The 20,815-nt window shown below is 46.2% G+C and overlaps 1 protein-coding gene and 1 non-coding gene across 6 annotated transcripts in view; both read right to left on the bottom strand.

Annotated features, from left to right (window-relative positions):
* BRD1 (bromodomain containing 1) overlaps nt 1–6,300 on the bottom strand; it is a 51,252-nt gene extending 44,952 nt beyond the window's left edge. For 3 of the 5 annotated variants that reach the window (XR_010728928.1, XM_066254983.1, XM_066254990.1), the window contains exons 1-2: nt 5,986–6,118; nt 1,333–2,713 (exon numbers count right to left, since the gene is read on the bottom strand). Coding sequence is in view for 4 of the 5 variants with exons in the window: in XM_066254983.1 (XP_066111080.1) it covers nt 1,333–2,699 (1,367 nt within the window). In the remaining variant the exon portion in view is untranslated. Of the gene's footprint in view, nt 1–1,332; nt 2,714–3,747; nt 3,841–5,985 lie in introns of those variants that run through there. The other 2 variants (XM_066254975.1, XM_066254970.1) reach the window with 2 other exon arrangements.
* A 3,210-nt stretch (nt 6,301–9,510) lies between these two features.
* On the bottom strand, nt 9,511–9,617 carry LOC136321575 (U6 spliceosomal RNA). Its single transcript, XR_010728725.1, has one exon. It is a non-coding gene; the product is annotated as a U6 spliceosomal RNA (small nuclear RNA).
* Nucleotides 9,618–20,815: the final 11,198 nt, after the last annotated feature.

The following is a 20,815-nucleotide window of genomic DNA, read 5'->3' as shown; positions in this document are numbered from 1 at the left end:
TTCAGGAAAAAAGCCATGCTTCTAAATCTTAATACAAAGTATATGCTTGCTCCTCTCAAGACAAAAACAGTACAATAATGTCCGTGGCAAGTCCCACTATACTCTTACCACCTAACTAATCAGTGTGATGAAAATCATGACACGTTAAAATAAACTCTATCTTTTAATCAAATGTGAATTATTTTACATCACAGAAGTGCAGGAAAATAATACGAAAAGCTAACATTAAATATGCTGAAGATAATTTTTTTAAACACAAAAAATATACTGGTAGTCTGTTAATCCACTTGATCTGTAAGATAAATACAACTTTATCCGTGACTTTCAGATAACAAGATAGTCCAGGTAACAACAGGTATCTTATCAACTGTTCTCACAAGCAGACATCTGTTTAAATGTTGACATCAGGTCAATGCTTTACTTCCTTAACCAAATGTTTTAAAGCCCCATTCCCTATTAAAAATAAAGAGCACCACTTCCTCAAAGTTCAAGGAAGTGATGGAGTGGGGATGTCTGCTCTCCCAGATTCACAGAGCACTCACGGGTTCTGGTGTAAAACTCATCAAGTCACTTACCTCTACTCTGAACAAGAACATTTCAAAAGACAACCAAATAACAAAAGTAAGTCTGTAATAAGAGGAGCAGGCAAAGACGAGGAAAGAAGTTCAGGCACAGGAATGGACACAGCAGGATGAGGACTAGCCAGAAACAAAGAGCGGCAGGGTCTGCTCACAGTGAGCAACAGCAGAGCCCGGACCTCACCATAGTGGACCACCACTCAAGGTCAGAGAGCCCTACACTGACCAAGCAATGTTCATATCACAAAGGAAATGGTCAGGATAACCAGATAAACTCACACAATAGAAAAGTGGTCAGCCCTCCCTCCCCAGAGCTTTCACCAGCCCCACTCAGATCTCCATCCCAGTGTGTTCTTACTCAGCCACGCTGCTTCACTTTCCAACAAATTGCTTTAAAAATTCTACAAGGTTCCCAAATTTTGGTGGAGGAACAAGGTGAGAAAGAGCATTTTGTTGTGTTAGAAGGCCCCAGATCTCTGTCAGTGTAGCCTCCAATACCCTGACACCATCTGTCTTACCCCATGGGCTGATGTGAGCATTAAGGAAATCACACACCTTCCAGATCTAATAGACTCAAGTCTTTTGCAACATCCATGCTCCCACAAAGTGACAAATGAATAAGGCCACATTTTAGGAAACCATTAGGAAGCTTTATAAACATAAGGCTTGAGGATGCTCTAACATAGCCTGTGGAGCCCCTCTCTGGCACTCCCATTCTAGGCTCATCCTGGCCCCCACGCCTGCATGTGCTTACCTCTGGGGGGGGATATATGGAGCACACACAGGTGGCAGAGCCGCACAGGGCTCACTCAGTGTTTTCTTTGCCTTTTTTGCTTTCTTCCTGACCTTGGATGTGGGCCTGACCGTTTTGACTGAACTGTCTTTTCGACATACACCGTTTTTCATTTCAACATCCCCATAAATGTTCAGAGGCCTCCGGGTACATCCCGGAGGCGTGTGTACATCACAGTAAGCGGTCTTTCTTACGGAGAAGGTTGTGGCGCCTCCAGTCAGTTCTTTCACGGGCTCCATTTTCATGTAGAGGCCAGCTTTTTGGGCACAGGTCACATGGAAGGCTGTGTAACAGTTGGCCTTATGGCACTGGATACAGGCACCCACGCCCTTCTGCTTGCAGAGGTAGCATGTCAGCTTCCACCGGGCGGGAGGGATGTTCCTCACACCATCTATGGGTTCAATGAATACTGTGTTGGCAAAGCCAACCTCCGGGATCCACAGGGCACATACCACATGGCCCCAACGGTCATCGTCTGTCTTTTTGAAGGCACCTCCCTTGTTGGGGCACAGCACGCAATCAGCAGGCCGGGACCGGGACTGTAGGCAGTGTCGGCACAACCACTGGCCCTCAGGGATGTAGGGCACCCCGTAGCATTCCTGGTGCACAGCCAGGTTGCACATGTCACAAAAGAGAATCACATTGCTGTTCTGGCACTCGCCATCCATGCAGATGCAGCACACGGCATCCTCGTCGATCAGGGACTGCTGCTCACCCTGCTTCTGGTTCTCACAGTAGGACTCCTTCTCAAAGCGGTCCATCAGGAACTCAAACACACTCTGTGACACGGCTGCCACGCAGTCACCCTTCCGTTTCTCATTGACGATCTCCAGCCAGGCGTAGTCCTCCTCGTCCATGTCATACTCTACCTCATTGTCCAACTCCTCCGCCGACTTCTCAACAAACTTGTAGTACACAGGAGGCCTCCTGGGAGCAGACGGGGGGCTGTACTCCACAATCCGCACCTTGGGCTCTGGAAGTGCACTAGCTGAGGCTGGCGTGCCATGGGCACTGGGAAGGGCTTCATTCTTCTTTTTGACTCTATTGTTTTTGTGACGCTTAGTTCTTAAGCACACAGGTGGTCTCTCACTATTTTCTTTATTGCTGTTGCATTCACTCATTTCTTGAGCAGTGAGGTCATCTTCTAATATGATCTCCAGGGGATCAAAAATACTGATCCTGTGCAGGCGACCCTCAATCTCTATCTCCACCATCCTCTGAGCTTGCGCGTAGGTCAGGGTTTCTCTTGTTGGGGAGTGCTTAGTACTGCATGGGGAGGAAGAGTGCCTCGCTGCAGCGCCTCGATGACATCGTCCTTTCCTCCTCATTTGGTACTGACTCCCTGAAAGAGAGGCAGAGGTGAAATTAACTCAAGAAAACCACCATGTACACTTGGGCAGAGCTAGCTAACCCACTCACACTAAATCAAAAATTCCAGGTATTTTTTTATTTTGAGGTTTCCAAATCACTCATCCCAAGACTCAAGATCATATTTCAACAGCTCGTCTCCACCAGGCCATACCTCACCAGGGACTCCCAGGACCAGACGGCAAGGAGTGGCCCTCAAGAGATATGTGCATCAACACGTCCCTGTAGTACAGGGGTCTCAAACTCACGGCCATGCGGCCTGCCCACCAATTTTTGTGCGGCCCGCAAACTAATCAAACTTCGTGGATTAATCTGCGGGCCAGTCTGCGGACACACAAAATTGGTGGGCAGGCCACAGGCCCGCGAGTTTGAGACCCCTGCTGTAGTACCTTCTGTGATTCCCACTGCTCACCAGCTACCTTCCTAGATCAAGCCAACAGGTCACTGAGATAACTGGAACATCCCTCAAGAGCAAGTGATCCCATCCTGAGCCCAGGGAAGCCCATGCCTGTTGAGTGAGACTCTAGCAGGCATGGAGGTTGTAACCATGAGGCAAGGGTACTCAGTGGCTCCCTGTTTCTGACCAATGCTCCCCAGAACCCACTCTCCTCCTCCCCTACTGTTGCGCAGGAGAGTGCCCCTGGAGCCCGGTGCACAGTCCTGGCAGCATCTGTGCTGGGGGCCAGAGGGTTCAGTGGTCTGACCACAACCTACTTCTCCTTCCTCTCTGTGAACATATCCTCCACATCCATGCTGAACCAAGAGGGGAGCCCCTAGGGAAACAATCTTCATCCCCAGCAAGGCCTCAACCCAGCTTCTGCAGGGTCTCAGCAGTGACCACCATGGAAATCCCCATGGGCCAGTCAGCCTGCCCCATATACACCAAGCCACATACAATGTGCCAGAGATGGCACCTCTGCTCTCACTCCACAGCACGGTCCATCCCTTGAGAACCCCATACTGCTTGCAAAGCCCCCACTATGAGTTTGCTGGCAATGGCTCAGGTACCTGAAATCTTGGCCAGAGACTTATAATTTGCACTTTTCAGTCTCCACTGTCACGAACAGAGTCTATTTTCATGTGAAGCCCCTGAGTTTAGACCACCACCTGCCAAACAGAGTATCTGTCACCTTAGAAACTGACAAGGATCACTCTCAGACCTCTGAGACTCCACCCTCCAAACAACCATTTTATTGACAGAAAGCAAATGATGTCTAAGAGACTGGCTTACAAACACACATTCCAAGTTGAGCTCAAGGTTCACAGCTGCATTTGGCCAGCCAGGAGGAGAAGCCTGGTATCAAGCACCTGCAGGAGCCTGAACCACAGCCTCACCACCACCTAGCTAGCTAGTCTTTGGGAAAACTACTCAAAGAGTGGGCTTTACTTTGTACATCCCGAAAGAAAATTCCAGCAACCCCTAAACGCACTTTCTAAAATAGGCCCTGCACAATGTGGTTTTCCTTTTTTTGTCAAATGGAAATCCACACTTTGACAGGAATTTCTTGTAAAGAATGGCAAACCCCATAGTCAGCCAAACCCCAACTCACCTGCACTCAGGGGCCTCCACAAGAACCCAGGAACCCAGCCCTGGATTCCTGGGGAGCATCAACAAAACCACTGCCCAGCCTGCAGTCCCTTCTGAGGGTGTCTGGGTGTGTCCCCCAGGTGTCAGCGCCACAGCCTACAGAGGGGACCCTAATACACCCAGAAACAGGTTTGCGTGTTGTTACTGAGGTGGGGCAGAAGCAACAGTTGGTTACTCACCAGATTAAAACATGTAATTGCCTCCTCTACAGCAAAGTACCAGGGAAGGGAGCTCTAACTACAACCAGCCCTCCAAACTGACCTTGTCCCAGTGCACGCTGAAACTCTACAAGACTTCTACCCAAGGCTTAACAGTCATGGCAAACAGTGGCAGGGAAAGAAGACATTTAGCAGCATTGCCCAGCACAGTGCCCCACGACCTCACCTACTCCAGCATTCCCACACCCACAGGCTCTACGTTCCTTCCTCTGGCTCTGTCCACCCCTGGCACTTTTGCACAGGAAGAAGCATGTGCACCGGAGAGGGATGGGCAGGAAGAGTCAGGAAGCCTCCCCAGAAACAATTCTTGTTAAATACATCCAGAAAAGTCTGGGAGCCCCAAGAGGGTAGACTCCACACCAATAATCAGCTCACATTGTCAAGTCACCTCACTTCCTGCCTGGCTTTGGCCGGGTCCCTGAGACTCTCCCAGCCGTGGCTCCCTGCGCTGCTTGCTGCTCTGCGCTGCAACACGCGAGGAGCAGCAGCACACACCTCCTGGACTGCGTGCAGACCAAGTGAACATAAAGCGCTCAGATCAGTGCCCTGGTAGGGTTGGTGCTAGGCCAGGTAAGCAAACAGCAAGCAGCCCGAGTCTCTGACCCCGTTTCATGCGAGGGTCCGGCAGAGGTGAGGTCTGTGGAATGACGGGACTCTTCTGGGGACTCAGAACTCACTGCGAGCTCACAGCAGAGCCCTATCTGCAGACTGTGCCTTCACAAACTCCTTCCTTCAAGAAAGGGCCCAGGAGGGCCGGGGCACAAGTCCACTGCACGGTGTTTACTGCCAACACCGCCCGGAAGCGGGAGGGCCGCTGCCCTGCGCCGCCGGGGCCTGACCTTGCGTCCACCAACTCCCCGGTCTCGCAGGAAACCTCCACAGTCGCGCCTATGGACAAGCTCCCGCCCGGCAAAACGTACCAGTGTGTCTGTTACATAATGCGACCCGCGGGCGCGACCAGGACTCCCGACCGGGGACAGCCGGCCCTTGCGCCGGTCCCGCCCCGCAGAGGCCGCCCCTGCGCCGCCCGAGCCCGAAAAGGCCGGGCGGGCCCGGAACGAGTCCGGCCCCGGCCTCTCCGCTGCCCCGGCCTCACGCCCCACGGCCCAGCCTCTCCCGCAACCCGACTCCCACCGCTCCAGACCACCGGGCCCCCGCCCCACACAGCTCGGCCTCCCCAACGTTCCCGACGTCCCGGCCCCTGGGCCCCCAGCCCCGCAGCCCAGACCCCCGCAGGCCAGGACCCCGCAGCAACCCGGCCTCGCGCCGCACGCCCGACCACCCCGGCAGCCCCTGCCGCCCTCCGACCCCCGCCCGCCGCCCGCGGACAATGCACCGCCGCCGCGGCCTCAAACATGGCGGCGGCTCGGCACTCGGCCGCAGGCGGCCCGCGAGGCGGCGGCGGTGGCGGCGACCCCGAACAGGCCCCCACCCACTCACCTTCGGGGCCGCGGGAGCCCGGCGGGCGGGCGGGCGCGGGGGCCGGCGCGGCCGAGGCGGCGCTAATGGCGCCCGCGGCTCCTCCGCCAACGGCCGCGCAGGCCCGGCGCCGCCGCTCTGGGCGCGAGCTCCAATCGGTGGGCTCCTGTCGGCGGGCAGTGGCGGCGGCGGCGGGGGCGGCAGCTGGGCCGGGGAGGCCAGGTGGGACCCGGCCGGCAGTGGGAAGCGGGGAGCGGGACGCAGGCGCGGGCTCGGGTCTGCTAGGACGCCCGGGCCGGCTCGCTCGCTTGCTCCCCAGCGAAGGAAACAATGCGGTGAGCGCTCCGCCCGGCGCGCTGCGTGCGAGACGTGCCCCGCCCGCCGCCGTGACGCAACGCTGGGGGAGGGCCGCTGGGGGGCGGGGCCTGAGGGCGGCTGTACACCGGGGCTGGGGTCCGGAGGGCCTCGAGGCTGAGGGGGGTGGGGGATGGGGACTGAGGGGATTGAGGGGGCTGGAAGGGACGAATGCCTGAGGCGGTCAAAGGGCCTGAGGGGAATAAGGGGGCCGAATGTCCGAGGTGGCTGAGGGGCCTGAGGGAGTGAATGCCCGAGGGGACTAAGGGCCTGAGGGGGCTGAGGAGGCTGCTGAGGGGACCAAATGCCTAAGGAAGCGGAGGGCCTGAGAGAGTAATAGGACACGGGTGGTGGCCTGAGGGCACCAGGCTAAAGAAAGAAGCAGAGCAGACCTGAGGGGTGCAGGGCGGAGGGATGCCTGAGAGGGGACCCCAGTGGGGAGGAAACCTAAGAAGTGGTGTGGCAGCTGTTCCTGAAGCATGGGCGAACACGGGACAGGGGCCCTGGGGAGCCTGGAGCTGGGAATGAAGGGAACCCCAACAATGGAAGAAGAAGAAAGGCAGTGGCCACCTAATGAGAGAGAGGGGTGGCCTGGTGGTGGAGGGGGAGAAGTCCCTGGAAAGAAAGGAGCGGCTCCCGATGTGATGGGGCTGGGAGAGGTCTGCTCTGCTCAGGCCTCAAAGCTGAGCATACCAGAAATTTGGTGCCTGAACTTTGTTTAAACTCTAAAATTCAGTGATTTTGTGAATTTTCATCTGGACATCGCATCGCAAAACGTTTTGAGAGTTGGGAGCAACCTGAATGGTTCCTTGGTTTCCTGGGAGGATTTGTCAGTGCAAAACTAGCTGTATGGGGAGCACAGACCCAGGCCGGGGAAAGAAGTTTGCAAGTGGACCCCTGGTGGCATCAGGGGAGGCTACTCAGGAAGAGAACGGACACCCTCCCCACCCAAGGCAGAGTTGGGATCCTTCTGAGCTGGTCAGATACTACCCCACATGGGCAAACAGGGCAGGGTCCAATGCTAGGATCCTCCATTAGATACCAGATTGGGAGTGGGCTGTCCCTGCCAACCCAAATATCCTAAGTGGGGGATGGATCCCCCACAGAATTTTTGCTGACCAGCACTTGTGCACCACTGTACCCAGTGTACAAGTTGAGAAGTGAAGGCTTAGAGGGTGGCTTAGGACTGCAGCTCAAGTCACCCAGTGGTCAGTCCTGAGCAAGCTCCTACATCGAAGCTGGTGCCCCTCGAGCCACATCCTTAGGCCCAGGTGCGGTAAGCCCAGCACATCTGCTCCAGACCCAGGAACTGCAAGTTTTCTCCTCTGCTCTTAAGATGTCTGCTTATATGAGTCTAAATGGGCTGGGGCAGCCAGTAGTGGAGTGCAAGTGAGTGGGGCCTGCACTCTGCTCGCCTCCATCTTGGGCAAGCCAGATGCAAACCAACAAGCTGGAGGGTCTCACAACACAGAGCACAAGACAGTTTAATGAAAGAGAGGATGGAAGACAAATCCCCTACATCAGTGGTCCCCAACCTTTTTTGGGCCATGGACCGGTTTAATGTCAGAAAATATTTTCACAGACCGGCCTTTAGGGTGGGACGGATAAATGTATCATGTGACCGAGACAAGCGTCAAGAGTGAGTCTTAGACCGATGTAACAGAGGGAATCTGGTTATTTTTTAAAAATAAAACATCGTTCAGACTTAAATATAAATAAAACGAAAATAATGTAAGTTATTTATTCTTGCTCTGCGGACCAGTACTAGTCTGTGGCCCGGGGGTTGGAGACCACTGCTCTACATAACAAAAGAGATAAGGGGAGATTGGCTTCTCAAAGGATAGAAATTTGCCCAAGGAGTTAAAAAAAAAAAAAAAAGACCCATAGTCATGTCAGTGTCATTGTGGAACTCCAAGGATAAAGAGCTGAACACAGAAACCTTCAGAGAGGAAAGATCTTTAATCAGACTGAACCTGACTGTCAGTTGTTTGGGGAGGATGGAGAAGCCTAGGTGATTCCTTGAGAAAGGAGTGATTGACTAAATTCTAAGAGATATATATATATTATATATATATAATTTTTTTTTTTTTGGTATTTTTCTGAAGCTGGTAACGAGGAGAGACAGACAGACTCCCGCATGCGCCCGACCGGGATCCACCCAGCATGCCCACCAGGGGGCGACGCTCTGCCCACCAGGGGGCGATGCTCTGCCCCTCCGGGGCGTGGCTCTGTTGCGACCAGAGCCACTCTAGCGCCTGGGGCAGAGGCCAAGGAGCCATCCCCAGCGCCCGGGCCATCTTTGCTCCAATGGAGCCTCGGCTGCGGGAGGGGAAGAGAGAGACAGAGAGGAAGGAGAGGGGGAGGGGTGGAGAAGCAGATGGGCGCTTCTCCTGTGTGCCCTGGCCGGGAATCGAACCCAGGACTTCTGCAGGCCAGGCCAACGCTCTACCACTTAGCCAACCGGCCAGGGCCAATTCTAAGATATTAAGACTAAAATTCCATACCCAGTGAAACTAGCATTCAAATGAAAGAGCAAAATAAAGATATTTCATGGCCTATAAACATCCAAGTTTACCTCACACAAAGTCTCTAAAAAATTACTGAAAGATATCCGCTAGCACAGCGGTTCTCAACCTGTGGGTCGCGACCCCGGCAGGGGTCGAACGACCAAAACACAGGGGAGGCATCGTGGCTTTAGGCGACCCCTGTGTTTTGGTCTTTTGACCCCCGCCGGGGTCGCGACCCACAGGTTGAGAACCGCTGCTCTAGCAAAATGAAAAGTGAATCTGAGAGTAAAACATGGATGCCAGCAAAGAAACAGTCTGGACTGTTAAAAAGAAAACCAAATAACAACTTGAGAGAAAATCCCAGATGAACTGAATGTGGCTATGATATGAGGAAATAAAAGTGTATGTAAGTTTTTATATTGTCATAGGATTTTAGAATAGACAGAAAAAGGTTAAAATATCCAAGTTTTCACTAAAAAAAATGGAAACAGGATTTACAAACTTCAGTACTGATGGGGGGAAACTGAAATGAAAAATTGACAGTGCCAACAAAACGCAGAAAAGAAGAAAAGGTAAGTGTATGGTAAATAAGGAACATAATAAATGATAGGAATAAATTCAAATGTTTGAGTAATCAGACATGTTTGAATTAAAGTTATCTATTGAAAGACTAAGACTATTTTTTTAAAATATAGAACGCTTCACGAATTTGTGTGTCATCCTTGTGCAGGGGCCATACTAATCTTCTCTGTATCGTTCCAATTTTAGTATATGTGCTGCCAAAGCGAGCACTCTCAGTCTTTATTGGAATAAAAATATCACTAAATAGTGTTTATAAGAAATATACCTTAAAATGTCATATTGAAAATAAAAGAATGGAAAGCATGTACCATACAACTTTTACTCCTCAAAAGACCATAAAAAGAAGGAATAACAAAAGACTAAAACTAGAAGACATCTGCAAGTTTACCCTGCAAATGATTAGTAACCAAAATATATAAAGAACCCTTTCAAATCCATTAGAAAAAGATAAGGCAATAGAATGATGGGCAAAACCCATATCAAGCTCCTTACAGAAAAGAACATAGAAAGGGCCAATAACTTCACTAGTAATTTTAGAAATGCAAACTGAAACCACACCAAATGAGCACAAACACTAAAGTCTAGCAATACCCAGTGATAGCAAGAGGGTGAACCCTACTGTCTAGAATGTCAAGTGGTGCAATTATCTTGGTAAATATGTAATATGGTATTACCCAATGAAGTTAGACATGTGTATCAGTTATCACTGCATAGCAAACCACCCCCAAAACTTCATACCTCAAAACAACAATCGTTACCTTTGCTCATTGATCTACTACATCTGTAGGATTCAGCAGTCACAGCTGGTCTACTCTATGCTGTGCCGGCTGGGGCAACTCCACTAGGCATTGGAGGGGCTGTGTCCAAGATGTCCATGATTAGGTTACTAATCATGTGGCTGCTAAGCTGGTTCATGCTATGAACTGTGTGCCTTGGTGATTTCCTCATGGGATGGTTGTCAGGTTCCCAAGAGCAAGAGTCCCAAGAGAACCAGGTAGGACCTGTATCACTTTTTATTTTTATTTTTGTAAAATTCTTTTTCTTTCTTCTTGATCTACCTCTAACCTTTAATTTAATAGACTGCATTTTCACAAGTGAGACATTTCTTAAATGACATTTTCTCACTTCAGAATTCAAGAAAAAGTTTTTACCGACTCTTCACTTTTAAGATAAATCTAGTTATTTGCATAGTTTCAATAACCAGTCCTCCTTTTTACCAGGATATAATTAGAAAAATCGATTGTGCAACCAAAGCCTTACATTGTGCCATATTTGAGAATACATCTCATGTGATTCCATTTACCCCACCCAACTGCGGAACAAGGGTTGTAGCATCTATGTTGAACCAATGCCCACACAGCCCTCAGAACCAAACTAGTCAGCTCTCAATCTTACAAGTAGTAAGGAAAACAGGAGCTGTGGCAGACATTACAATACTTAAGAAGACAGAAATGTACCTACATTCACAGGCACAGCAGGTAAACCTGAGGGAGATTAGTTTGGTTCAGTTTTGTGACCTAGGAAGAGAAAAGCCAATAAAAAAATGTAAATATCAGGCATAATAAAGGCCCAATCCTACATTCCTTATGATGACATCTCCAAACAAGTTGAATTTCCAGACTCTGTCATTGAGTAATGCCATATGGCTTAGATGTGCTGGCTTAACCAGGAGGCTCATATGTGTTAATTACTACTTCTCACAGCACCTGTGTGGATGAATCAGTTCCAAACACAGTAAGACTAGCTTTCTCTGCTTAAGAATAACCTTTGGAGATTATCATCGTGAAGGGTGGGGGTAGGAAGGGCGATGCTAATAAAAATTTTCCAAAACTTTTAAAAAGACAGAGGAATGACAGTGGGTCCTTTGGGTGGAAGGTTAAGTATTGTAGCAGACCTACCAAGGGAATTTTCTGATTTTCTGGGTGTGCTGTTTTTGTTACTTACTATTGATTGTGGCTTTTTACAATTCAGGGAGGGAAGACTTGTGGAAAATAATGTAGAAACAATTCTTGTCTGAAAGGAATGCAAATAAATTCTGCCTAGTAGTAATATGATAGAAATTATTTCTGTCTGTAGAAAAAAATTACAGTTAGAAGAGATTGTAGTTTTATGGCCCTATAGAACACTGACCTGTTTGTTTGGTTCTTTTTTATTTTTTTTAATTGAGTTGAGAGAAAGAGGAAGGGAGGGGTGAAGAGAGAGAAAGAGAAAAGAATCAACTCATTTCACTTATTTGTTCCATTTAGTTATGTACTCATTGATCGCTTCTTATATGTGCCCTGACCAGGGGGTAAAATCTGCAACCTCTGGTGCACCAGTTCAATGCTTTATCCACTGAGACACCAGCCACGGCCAACATTGACCTGTATTTAATCTAAATTAGCAAGTTAACTTAAGCTAACTATTTTCATCTACATACAAATACTTTCCTCTCTCCCCAATATTTTGAAGCATCCTCACCACCATGGTTTCCTTATAAATGGTTTAAATAAATCTTTGACACAGCCTTACTTTAGAGCTATACTTTTTTAACTTTTTGAAAATTATTATTTGACAGCTCCTATATCTACTTGCCTCCTAAGGATCTCCTCTGGGATGTCTACAGGCATCTCAACATGCCTGATACTGAGTACCTTCATCTCCAAACTTCTCCTTGTCTTCAACAACTGTTAGGGTTGAACTGTGTCCCCCACAAAAGAATGTGGACATCCTAACCCTTGGAACCTGTAAATGTGACTTCATTTGGAAACAAAGACTTTATAGATGATCAAATTAAGATGAGGTCATTAAAGTGAACCCTAATCCAGTGACTTCTGTTCTTATAAGAAGAAGGAGATTTGGATACAGACAGAGGCAGAAGGACATGTAACACCAGAGGCAGAGATTGAGAGGATGCAGCTACAAGCCAAGGACCACCACCTACCAGGAGCTAGGAGAGGCAGGAAGATCCTCCCCTACAGGTGTTTGTTTGTTTGTTTGTTTTCATGTTTTCGAAGCTGGAAACGGGGAGGCAGTCAGACTCCCGCATGCGCCTGACCAGGATCCACCCGGCATGCCCACCAGGGGGCGATGCTCTGCCCCTCTGGGGCATTGCTCTGTTGCATCCAGAGCCATTCTAGCGCCTGAGGCAGAGGCCACAGAGCTATCCTCAGCGCCTGGCCATCTTTGCTCCAATGGAGCCTCAGCTGCGGGAGGGGAAGAGAGAGACAGAGAGGAAGGAGAGGGGGAGGGGTGGAGAAGCAGATGGGCGCTTCTCCTGTGTGCCCCGGCCGGGAATCGAACCCGGGACTCCGCACGCCAGGCCGACGCTCTACCACTGAGCCAACCGGCCAGGGCCCTCCCCTACAGGTTTTAAAGGGAATGCAGCCTGCAGAATCCCAGATCTCAGACTTCCATCCTTCAGGACTATGAGACAAAAAAATTTCTATTTTTTAAACCATCCAGTTTATGGTTCTTTGTTATGGCAATTATACCTTCTCTGTAATTGATGACTCCCTGCTTCCTAAATGAAAGGCAGTGTCTCACTGTTCACAGCTGATCCATCAGCAAATCCTGTGGGCTCCTGCTTCAAAATGTGCCCAGAACCAGCCCACGTCACCGCCTCTTCTGTTATTACCTCGCGGTCAGTCACTACACTCTGTCACCAGGGTTATCTCAGTATTCTGACTAGTCTGTGCTTCACCAGGCACATCTATATTTTTTCTATACACAGCATCCCAAGTGATACTGCCATACCTGTGCTTACAAACTTCCAGTGGCTCCCCATCTCTCTCAGAATAATAGCCAAAGTCCTCAACTCAGCAACCAAAATAAACAATCAGCTTAAAAAACAGGTAAAGAACTTGAGTAGATATTTCTTCAAAGAATATACAAAATGTCCAATAGGCACATGAAAAGATGTTCAGCATCATTAGCCATCAGAGAAATGCAAGTCAAAACTACAGTGAGATACCACTTCACACCCACAAGGGCAGCTAGAATCAAAAAGATATAGCAAGTATTGGTGAGGATGTGGAGAAATTGGAACTCTCTTGCATTGCCAGTGGGAATGTAAAATGGGGCAGCTGCTTTGGAAAGCAGTTGGGAAGTTCCTCAACAGGGTTACTATGTAACCCAGCAATTCCACTCCCAGGCATATACCCAAGAGAAGTGAAAAAACCTGCCCACACAAACTTATATGTAAAGATTCATAACAGGCCCTGGCTGGTTGGTTCAGCGGATAGAGCGTTGGCCTGCTATATGAACATCCTGGGTTCAACTCCTGGTCAGGGCATGCAGGAGAAAAGACCATCTGCTTCTCTCTTCCTCCCTCTCCCCTTTCTCTCCCTCTTCCTCTCCCGCAGCCAGTGGCTCAATTGGTTCAAGTGTCCACCCTAAGTGTTAAGGATAGCTCACTGGTCCAAGCATCAGCCTCAGCCACTAAAAATAGCTCGTTTGCCTGACCTGTGGTGGCGCAGTGGATAAAGCGTCGACCTGGAAATGATGAGGTCGCCGGTTCAAAACCCTGGGCTTGCCTGGTCAAGGCACATATGGGAGTTGATGCTTCCAGCTCCTCCCCCCTTCTCTCTCTCTGTCTCTCTCTCCTCTTTCTCCTTCTCTGTCTCTCTCTCCCTTCTAAAAATGAATAAATAAATAAATAAATAAATAAAAACAGCTCATTTGATTCTAGCATCAGCTTCAGACAGGGGTTGCAGAGTAGATCCCAGTCGGGGCACATAAGGGAGTCTGTCTCACTATCTCCCCTCTTGTAACTTAAAAAAAAAAAAAGATTCATAGCACTCATATTCATAGTAGCCAAAAAGTGAAAACAAACCAAATGTCCATCAACTTGTAAATGGACAGGTAAAACATGGTCTATCCATAAATGGAATATTATTTGGCAATAAAAAGAAATGAAGTACTGAAATGTGCTACAACATGGATGAATACTGAAAACATAATGCTAAGTGAAAAACCCCAAAAGGCCACATGTTGTGTGATTTCATTGATATGAAATGTCCATAACAGGCAAATCTATAGAGACAGAAAACAGATTAGTGGTTATGAGGGCCTCAGGTAAGGGGCAAGTGGGGAGTGACTGCTAATTGGTACAAGGTTTCTTTGGGGATGATGAAAATGTTCTAACATTGACTGCCAAAGGTTTCACAACCCTGTGTATACATTAAAACCACTAAATTGTATATTTTAAATGGGTAAAGTAGATGGTATGTGAATAATATCTCAATAACGCTGTTTTTAAAACACATTGAATAATTACATAAATAAAAATTTTAAATAATATCAGAGACTTCTAGTCCAGGAGTAGATAATTTGAACACATCTCTCCCTGCTCCTCCAACTAAATACAATTTTTAAAACTGGGAAATAATACAGAAGACAAGTATAGACCTCTGAATGGTGGAAAAAGGAAGGTAGGCTAACCAGGGACCTAGGGTTGGGGAAAAAGATAGTAGCCTGGAGTCTCCCATTCCCCACCCAGGAGTAGAAGGCAGCCCAGGCCCAGTGTCTCCCCACCCACCCTCACACCAGCAGATGTGGGGGAGCCCAACTACCCTCCCACAGGAGAACTGGCAGATATTGAGCAGGAACCCTGCTTATACCAGGTCTCAGGATAAGTTCTCCATCTATGGGTCCATCCTTTCCCAGTGGCCACCAACTAGCCTGGGCAGCCTGGAAAATCACCTCTGTCCCTACAGACAGCACCAGCAGAATTAAGTGGAAGCTGTTGTGGTACCAGATGAACAAAATAGACCAGAATAGAAATGCAAAGTCCCTGAAAACTAAATTATCATTGCAGCCACAACCCACAAAAGCAGGCCAGGATGTGCTGCCCCTAACCAGCATGACTGCCTGATAAAATGGAAGGTTTAAATGGGATTCACATCTCCTGACGTACTATCCAAACTGTTTAGATTACAATTTTTTAAAAGTACTGTTATATCAAGAACCAGGAAATTCATAACCTGAATAAGAAAAAAACAATCAATAGATACCAACACTGAAACGAATCAGATGCTGGAATTACCTGACAGATAAAATGCTTCAACAAGCAATTACAAATTATCTTGAAAGAAGTTATAAACCAGAAAATCCTAGCAAAGAAACAACTTATTAAATAAAACAAACGAAAATTATAGAGCTAAAAAATACAATAAACCAAAATTTAAAAAAAATACTCAACAGGCTCCAAAGCATATCTGATATGATAGCAGAAAGATTCTACAAACAAGAAGATAGAACAATAGGATTTACACAATCAGAATACCAGAGAGAAAATATACTGAGAAAAATCACAAAGCTTCAGGGAACTGTTGGGACTATAAAAGAGAAAATTTACATTTTTACTGTTGGAGCTCAGAAGGAGAGAAGAAGGGTGTGAGGCTGAAAAAAATATTTGAAGAACTAATGGCAGAAACTTTCCAAATTTGGCAAAAGCTATAATACCCACAGATTCAAGAGACTGAGCAAATCCCAAACAAGATAAAACCAAAGAAATCTATGACATGCACATGACAATTAAACTTCTGAAAACTAGTGACAAAAAATATATATATTGAAAATGGACAGAGAGAATCAACACATTGCCTATATGAGAAGAACAACTGGGGGGAAACAAGAGAGAGAGAAGAACAACTGGAATAACAGTGGATTTTTCATCAGAAAACACAGAGGCCAGAAGGAAGTGGCAAATTTTTCAAGTGCTGAAAGGAAAGAACTGTCAACCATGAATTCTATGTCTAGTGAAAATATGCTTCGGGAATGAGGGGGGAAACAAAAACATCTTCATACAAAGAGAACTAATTTATCACTAGCAGAACTACCCGTATAGCATAGCTAAAGGAAGTTCTCCAAATGATAAATAAATTATAACAGAAGTCTTAGAGCTTCAGAAAGGAGCAAAAAAACAACAGAATAGATAAAATAGGAGTAAATAGATTATCCTTTTTTATCACGAGTTTCTTAAATAATATCAAGTTGTTGAAGCAAAACTTGTAATTATCTGATATGGCACTAAATGTATAAGTAGAAAACACTTTAGGTCACATTTTTTATTTTTATTTTTTAAATTATTTTTATTGGCCCTGGCTGGTTGGCTCAGTGGTAGAGCATCGGCCTGGCGTGCAGGAGTCCCAGGTTAGATTCCTGGCCAAGGCACACAGGAGAAGCACTCATCTGCTTCTCCACTCCTCCCCCTCTCCTTCCTCTCTGTCTTTCTCTTCCCCTCATGCAGCCAAGGCTCCATTGGAGCAAAGTTGGCCCAGGCACTGAGGATGGCTCTATAGCCTCTGCCTCAGGTGCTAGAATGGCTCTGGTTGCAACAGAGCAATGCCCCAGATGCGCAGAGCATCGTCCCTGGTGGGCATGCTGGGTAGATCCCGGTTGGGCGCATGCGGGAGTCTGTCTGACTGCCTCCCTGTTTCCAACTTCAGAAAAATACAAAAAAAAAATAAAATAAAAATAAATTATTTTTATTTATTCATTTTTTAGAGAAGAGAGAGAGAGAGAGAAGGGGAGGAGGAGCAGGAAGTATCAACTCCCATATGTGCCTTGACCCGGCAAGCCCAGGGTTTTGAATCGACGACCTCAGCATTCCAGGTCGATGCTTTATCCACTGCGCCACCACAGGTCAGGCTAGTCACATTTTTTAAAATGAGGATAGTAAAGGTAGCTAAGTGGAAGTAAGGTTTTTACACTGTGCTTACAGATACTCAAATGGTATCTGTAGACTTTGATAACATATATGGATTCTGCAATACCCAGAGAACCTCTGAGAAAACTATACAAAATGTTACAGTCAAATTCAAAATGGAATTCTAAACAATATTCAAGTAACCCACAGGAAGGCAAAAAAAAGAGAGAGAGAGAAAGAAAGGGACCTTGCCAGTGGCACAGTGACATGGTGGCACAGCAGTGCCATGGATAGAGCATCAGCCTGGAGCACCAAGGTCAGTGGTTCAACCCCCACGTCACCAGTTCTAGGCCCAGTCGGGGCATCTACGAGAAGCAATCAATGCATGCGCTACTAAGTGGAACGAGTTGATGCTTCTCTCCCCCTCCATAACAAAAAGAGAGGAATGAGAAAGGGAATAAACAGAAAACAAATAGTAAAGTGGTAGACTTATGTCCTAATATATCAAAAATTTTAATGTAAACGGTTTAAATACACTGATTGAAACACACAGATTGTCAGAGTGTATTAAAAAAAACTCAACCCAACTACATGCTGTCTAGAGGAAACTCACTTCATCATAATGACACAGGTAGGTTAAAAATAAAAGAATGAAAAATATATAATACATGCAAACATTTGTAAAAAATGTAGGTGTGGCCATAGTTTATTATTTGTTAAATAATGTACATTATATGTTATGATGTTATTAATCTTGTATTAAAATTAGGTAAAGTGACTTCAGAACAAAGAAAATTACTGGGAACAAAGAGGAACATTACATAATGATAAAATGAGCAATCCTTCTGAAAGACATAATGATCCTAAATGTGTAAACATCAAACAACATAGTTTTAAAATACATAAATCAAAAAATAAGAGCTGAAAGGAGATACAGGCAAATGTAACATTATAGTTGAGGACTTTCACACCCCCCTTTAACGACTGATAGACCTACTAGACAGAAAGTCAATAAAGATACAGAAGATCTCAATACTACCAACATCTGACAAGATCTAAACAATATTTATAAAACACTCCACCCGGCCTGACCTGTGATGGTGCAGTGGATAAAGCGTCGACCTGGAACTCTGAGGTCGCCGGTTCAAAACCCTGCACTTGTCTGGTCAAGGCACATTTGAGAGTTGATGCTTCTTACTCCTCCCCCCTTTCTCTCTCTCTCTCTCTCTCTCTCTCTCTCTCTCTCCCCCCCCCCTCTAAAATGAATAAATAAAATAAAGTTTAAAATAAAATAAACACTCCACCCAACAATAGCAGAATACACATATTTTTCAAATAGCCATGGAACATTAATCAGGATAGACCATGTCTTGGCTCACAAAGCAAACCTCAAAACATTTAAAAATATTTAAATTATAATGAATGTGTTCTCCTGACCATAACAGAATCAAACAGATATCAAAAGCAGAAAGACCACAAGAAAATCTCCAAGTACTTGGATCAGGGGTCCCCAAACTACGGCCCACAGCTGCATGCGGCCCCCTGAGGCCATTTATCCAACCCCGCCGCACTTCTGGAAGGGGCACCTCTTTCATTGGTGGTCAGTGAGAGGAGCATAGATCCCATTGAAATACTGGTCAGTTTGTTGTTTTAAATTTACTTGTTCTTTATTTTAAATATTGTATTTATATTTACTCCCGTTTTGTTTTTTTTACTTTAAAATAAGATATGCGCAGTGTGCATAGAGATTTGTTCATAGTTTTTTTTATAGTCCAGCCCTCCAACGGTCTGAGGGTCAGTGAACTGGCCCCCTGTGTAAAAAGTTTGGGGACCCCTGACTTGGATACTAAACAACACACTTCTAAATAATTCATGGCTCAAAGAGGAAGGCTCAAGGGCATTTTTAAAATATTGAACTGAATAAAAAGGAAAAGGCAATACATCCAAATTTCTGGGACACAACTAAAGCAGGGCTGAGAGGGAAATCTAATTTAGAGCACTAAATACACAGCCAAGAAAAGAGGAAGTCTCAAATCAATAATCTAAGCTCCCAACTTAAGAACCTTGGAAAAAAAAAAAAAGAGCAAAGCAAGACAAGGAAGGAAATAATATAAATAAGTGCAGAAATCAATAAAATTGGGAACAGAAAAATCAGTGAAATGAAGAGCTGGATTCTCAGAAGAAAAACACAATAAAATCGACAAACCTCAGGCAAGACTGACAAGAAAAAAGAGAGAAGACAAATGACAAATAAAAAGAATGAAACAGGAGATATTGCTCCACACCCTACAGACATCAAAAAAGTAATGAGAAGGTTATGATGATTAATGAATGTTATAAGTCAACTTTGCTGGGTCACAGTGCCCAGATATTTGGTCAACATCATTGGGGATGTGTCTGTGAGGTTGTTTCAGGATGCAGTTTACAGTAAAAATCAATGGGCTTTGAGTAAAACAGAGTGCCCTCCATAATGTGGGTGGGTGTTGTCTAATCAGTTAGAAGCAAAGAGGTGTGACATCATTACCCTAGGGAAATGTAAACTAAAAGCACAATGAGCTATCACACCTAATGGATGAAAACAAAAAGTTGTGACCACAACTGCTGGTGACAATGTGGAGACACCTGATCACTCCCCGTTGCTAGTGCAGATGTGAAATGGTTCTGCTGCTCTGGAAATCAGCTTGGCAGTTTCTTCAAAAACTAAACGTGCAAGTACGACTGTATGACCCAGTAGTTGCACTCTGGGTACATATCCCAGAGAAATGAAGATTTCTCTTTACACCACAGCCTATACACACCTGTTTCTAGTGTCTTTTTGGTAATAGAATAAAGCTGGAATGAACCCAGATGTTCTTCAATGCGTGAGTGGTTAAATAAATCGGCCCACCCATACTGTGGACTACTACTAACAATACAAAGGAACACATTATTGATGCATGCTACAATTTAAAGGGAGCTCCATGGAGTTATGCTGGACAAAATAGCTACTCCCCAAGACTATTTACTATGTGATTCCACTTGTAGAGAAGTAAAATAACAACATTTTAGGGATGAAGGGCAGATTAGTGGTTGTCAGGGGTTAGTGTCCAGTAGGAGACATTTGGGAGGTGGGTGTGGTTATAAAAGGGCAACATGAGCCATCATCATTGGCGCTTTTCAGTATCCTGACTGTGGATACAGGAACCAACTTGGTGATAAAACTGTGCAGAAGTTAATACAATCACAAATACAAGTAAAGGTGGGAAATTAGAATGAGGGGATGGATTGTATGAGCATCAATTTCCTGGTTGTGACCTTCTACTGTTTTATAAAATGTTAGTTACCTCTGGGGAAACTAGCTAACATGCACAAGGGTGCCTTCTGTGTTACTTGTTAGAATCGCATGTGAATATATAATTACCTCCATAAAACTTTCAATTAAAAAACTTCTACTGCTAGGAATTCTTTCTGAGGAAGTAACCAGAGGGGCTGCAAAGGCATAAGAGTAGTCATGCTTCTCCGAGAACTGTCTATGACAGAGAGCTAGACGCAGCTGGCACCCCTTCCTAGAGCTGTGTGTCCACCTGTGCTGTGCAGCCACAGTTGCCCTGGACATATGGGGGTAGGTATTTTAAATGAAAACAGCATACTAGAAAAGAGTACACATAGTGAAATCCCTTTTTTAATCTGCCAACATGTATATAAAACCTGGACAAGATATACATCTAATTGTTCTCAAAATGATCCTTGCCGGGGGAGCAAGCTTTCGGAAGGTGGTTAAGTGCAACTCCACCGTGAG

Source organism: Saccopteryx bilineata, chromosome 1 (genome assembly GCF_036850765.1).
Source record: "Saccopteryx bilineata isolate mSacBil1 chromosome 1, mSacBil1_pri_phased_curated, whole genome shotgun sequence".
Taxonomy (NCBI): domain Eukaryota; kingdom Metazoa; phylum Chordata; class Mammalia; order Chiroptera; family Emballonuridae; genus Saccopteryx; species Saccopteryx bilineata.
Note: the sequence above shows the minus strand (reverse complement) of the source record. Positions and strands in the feature narration are given on the sequence as shown.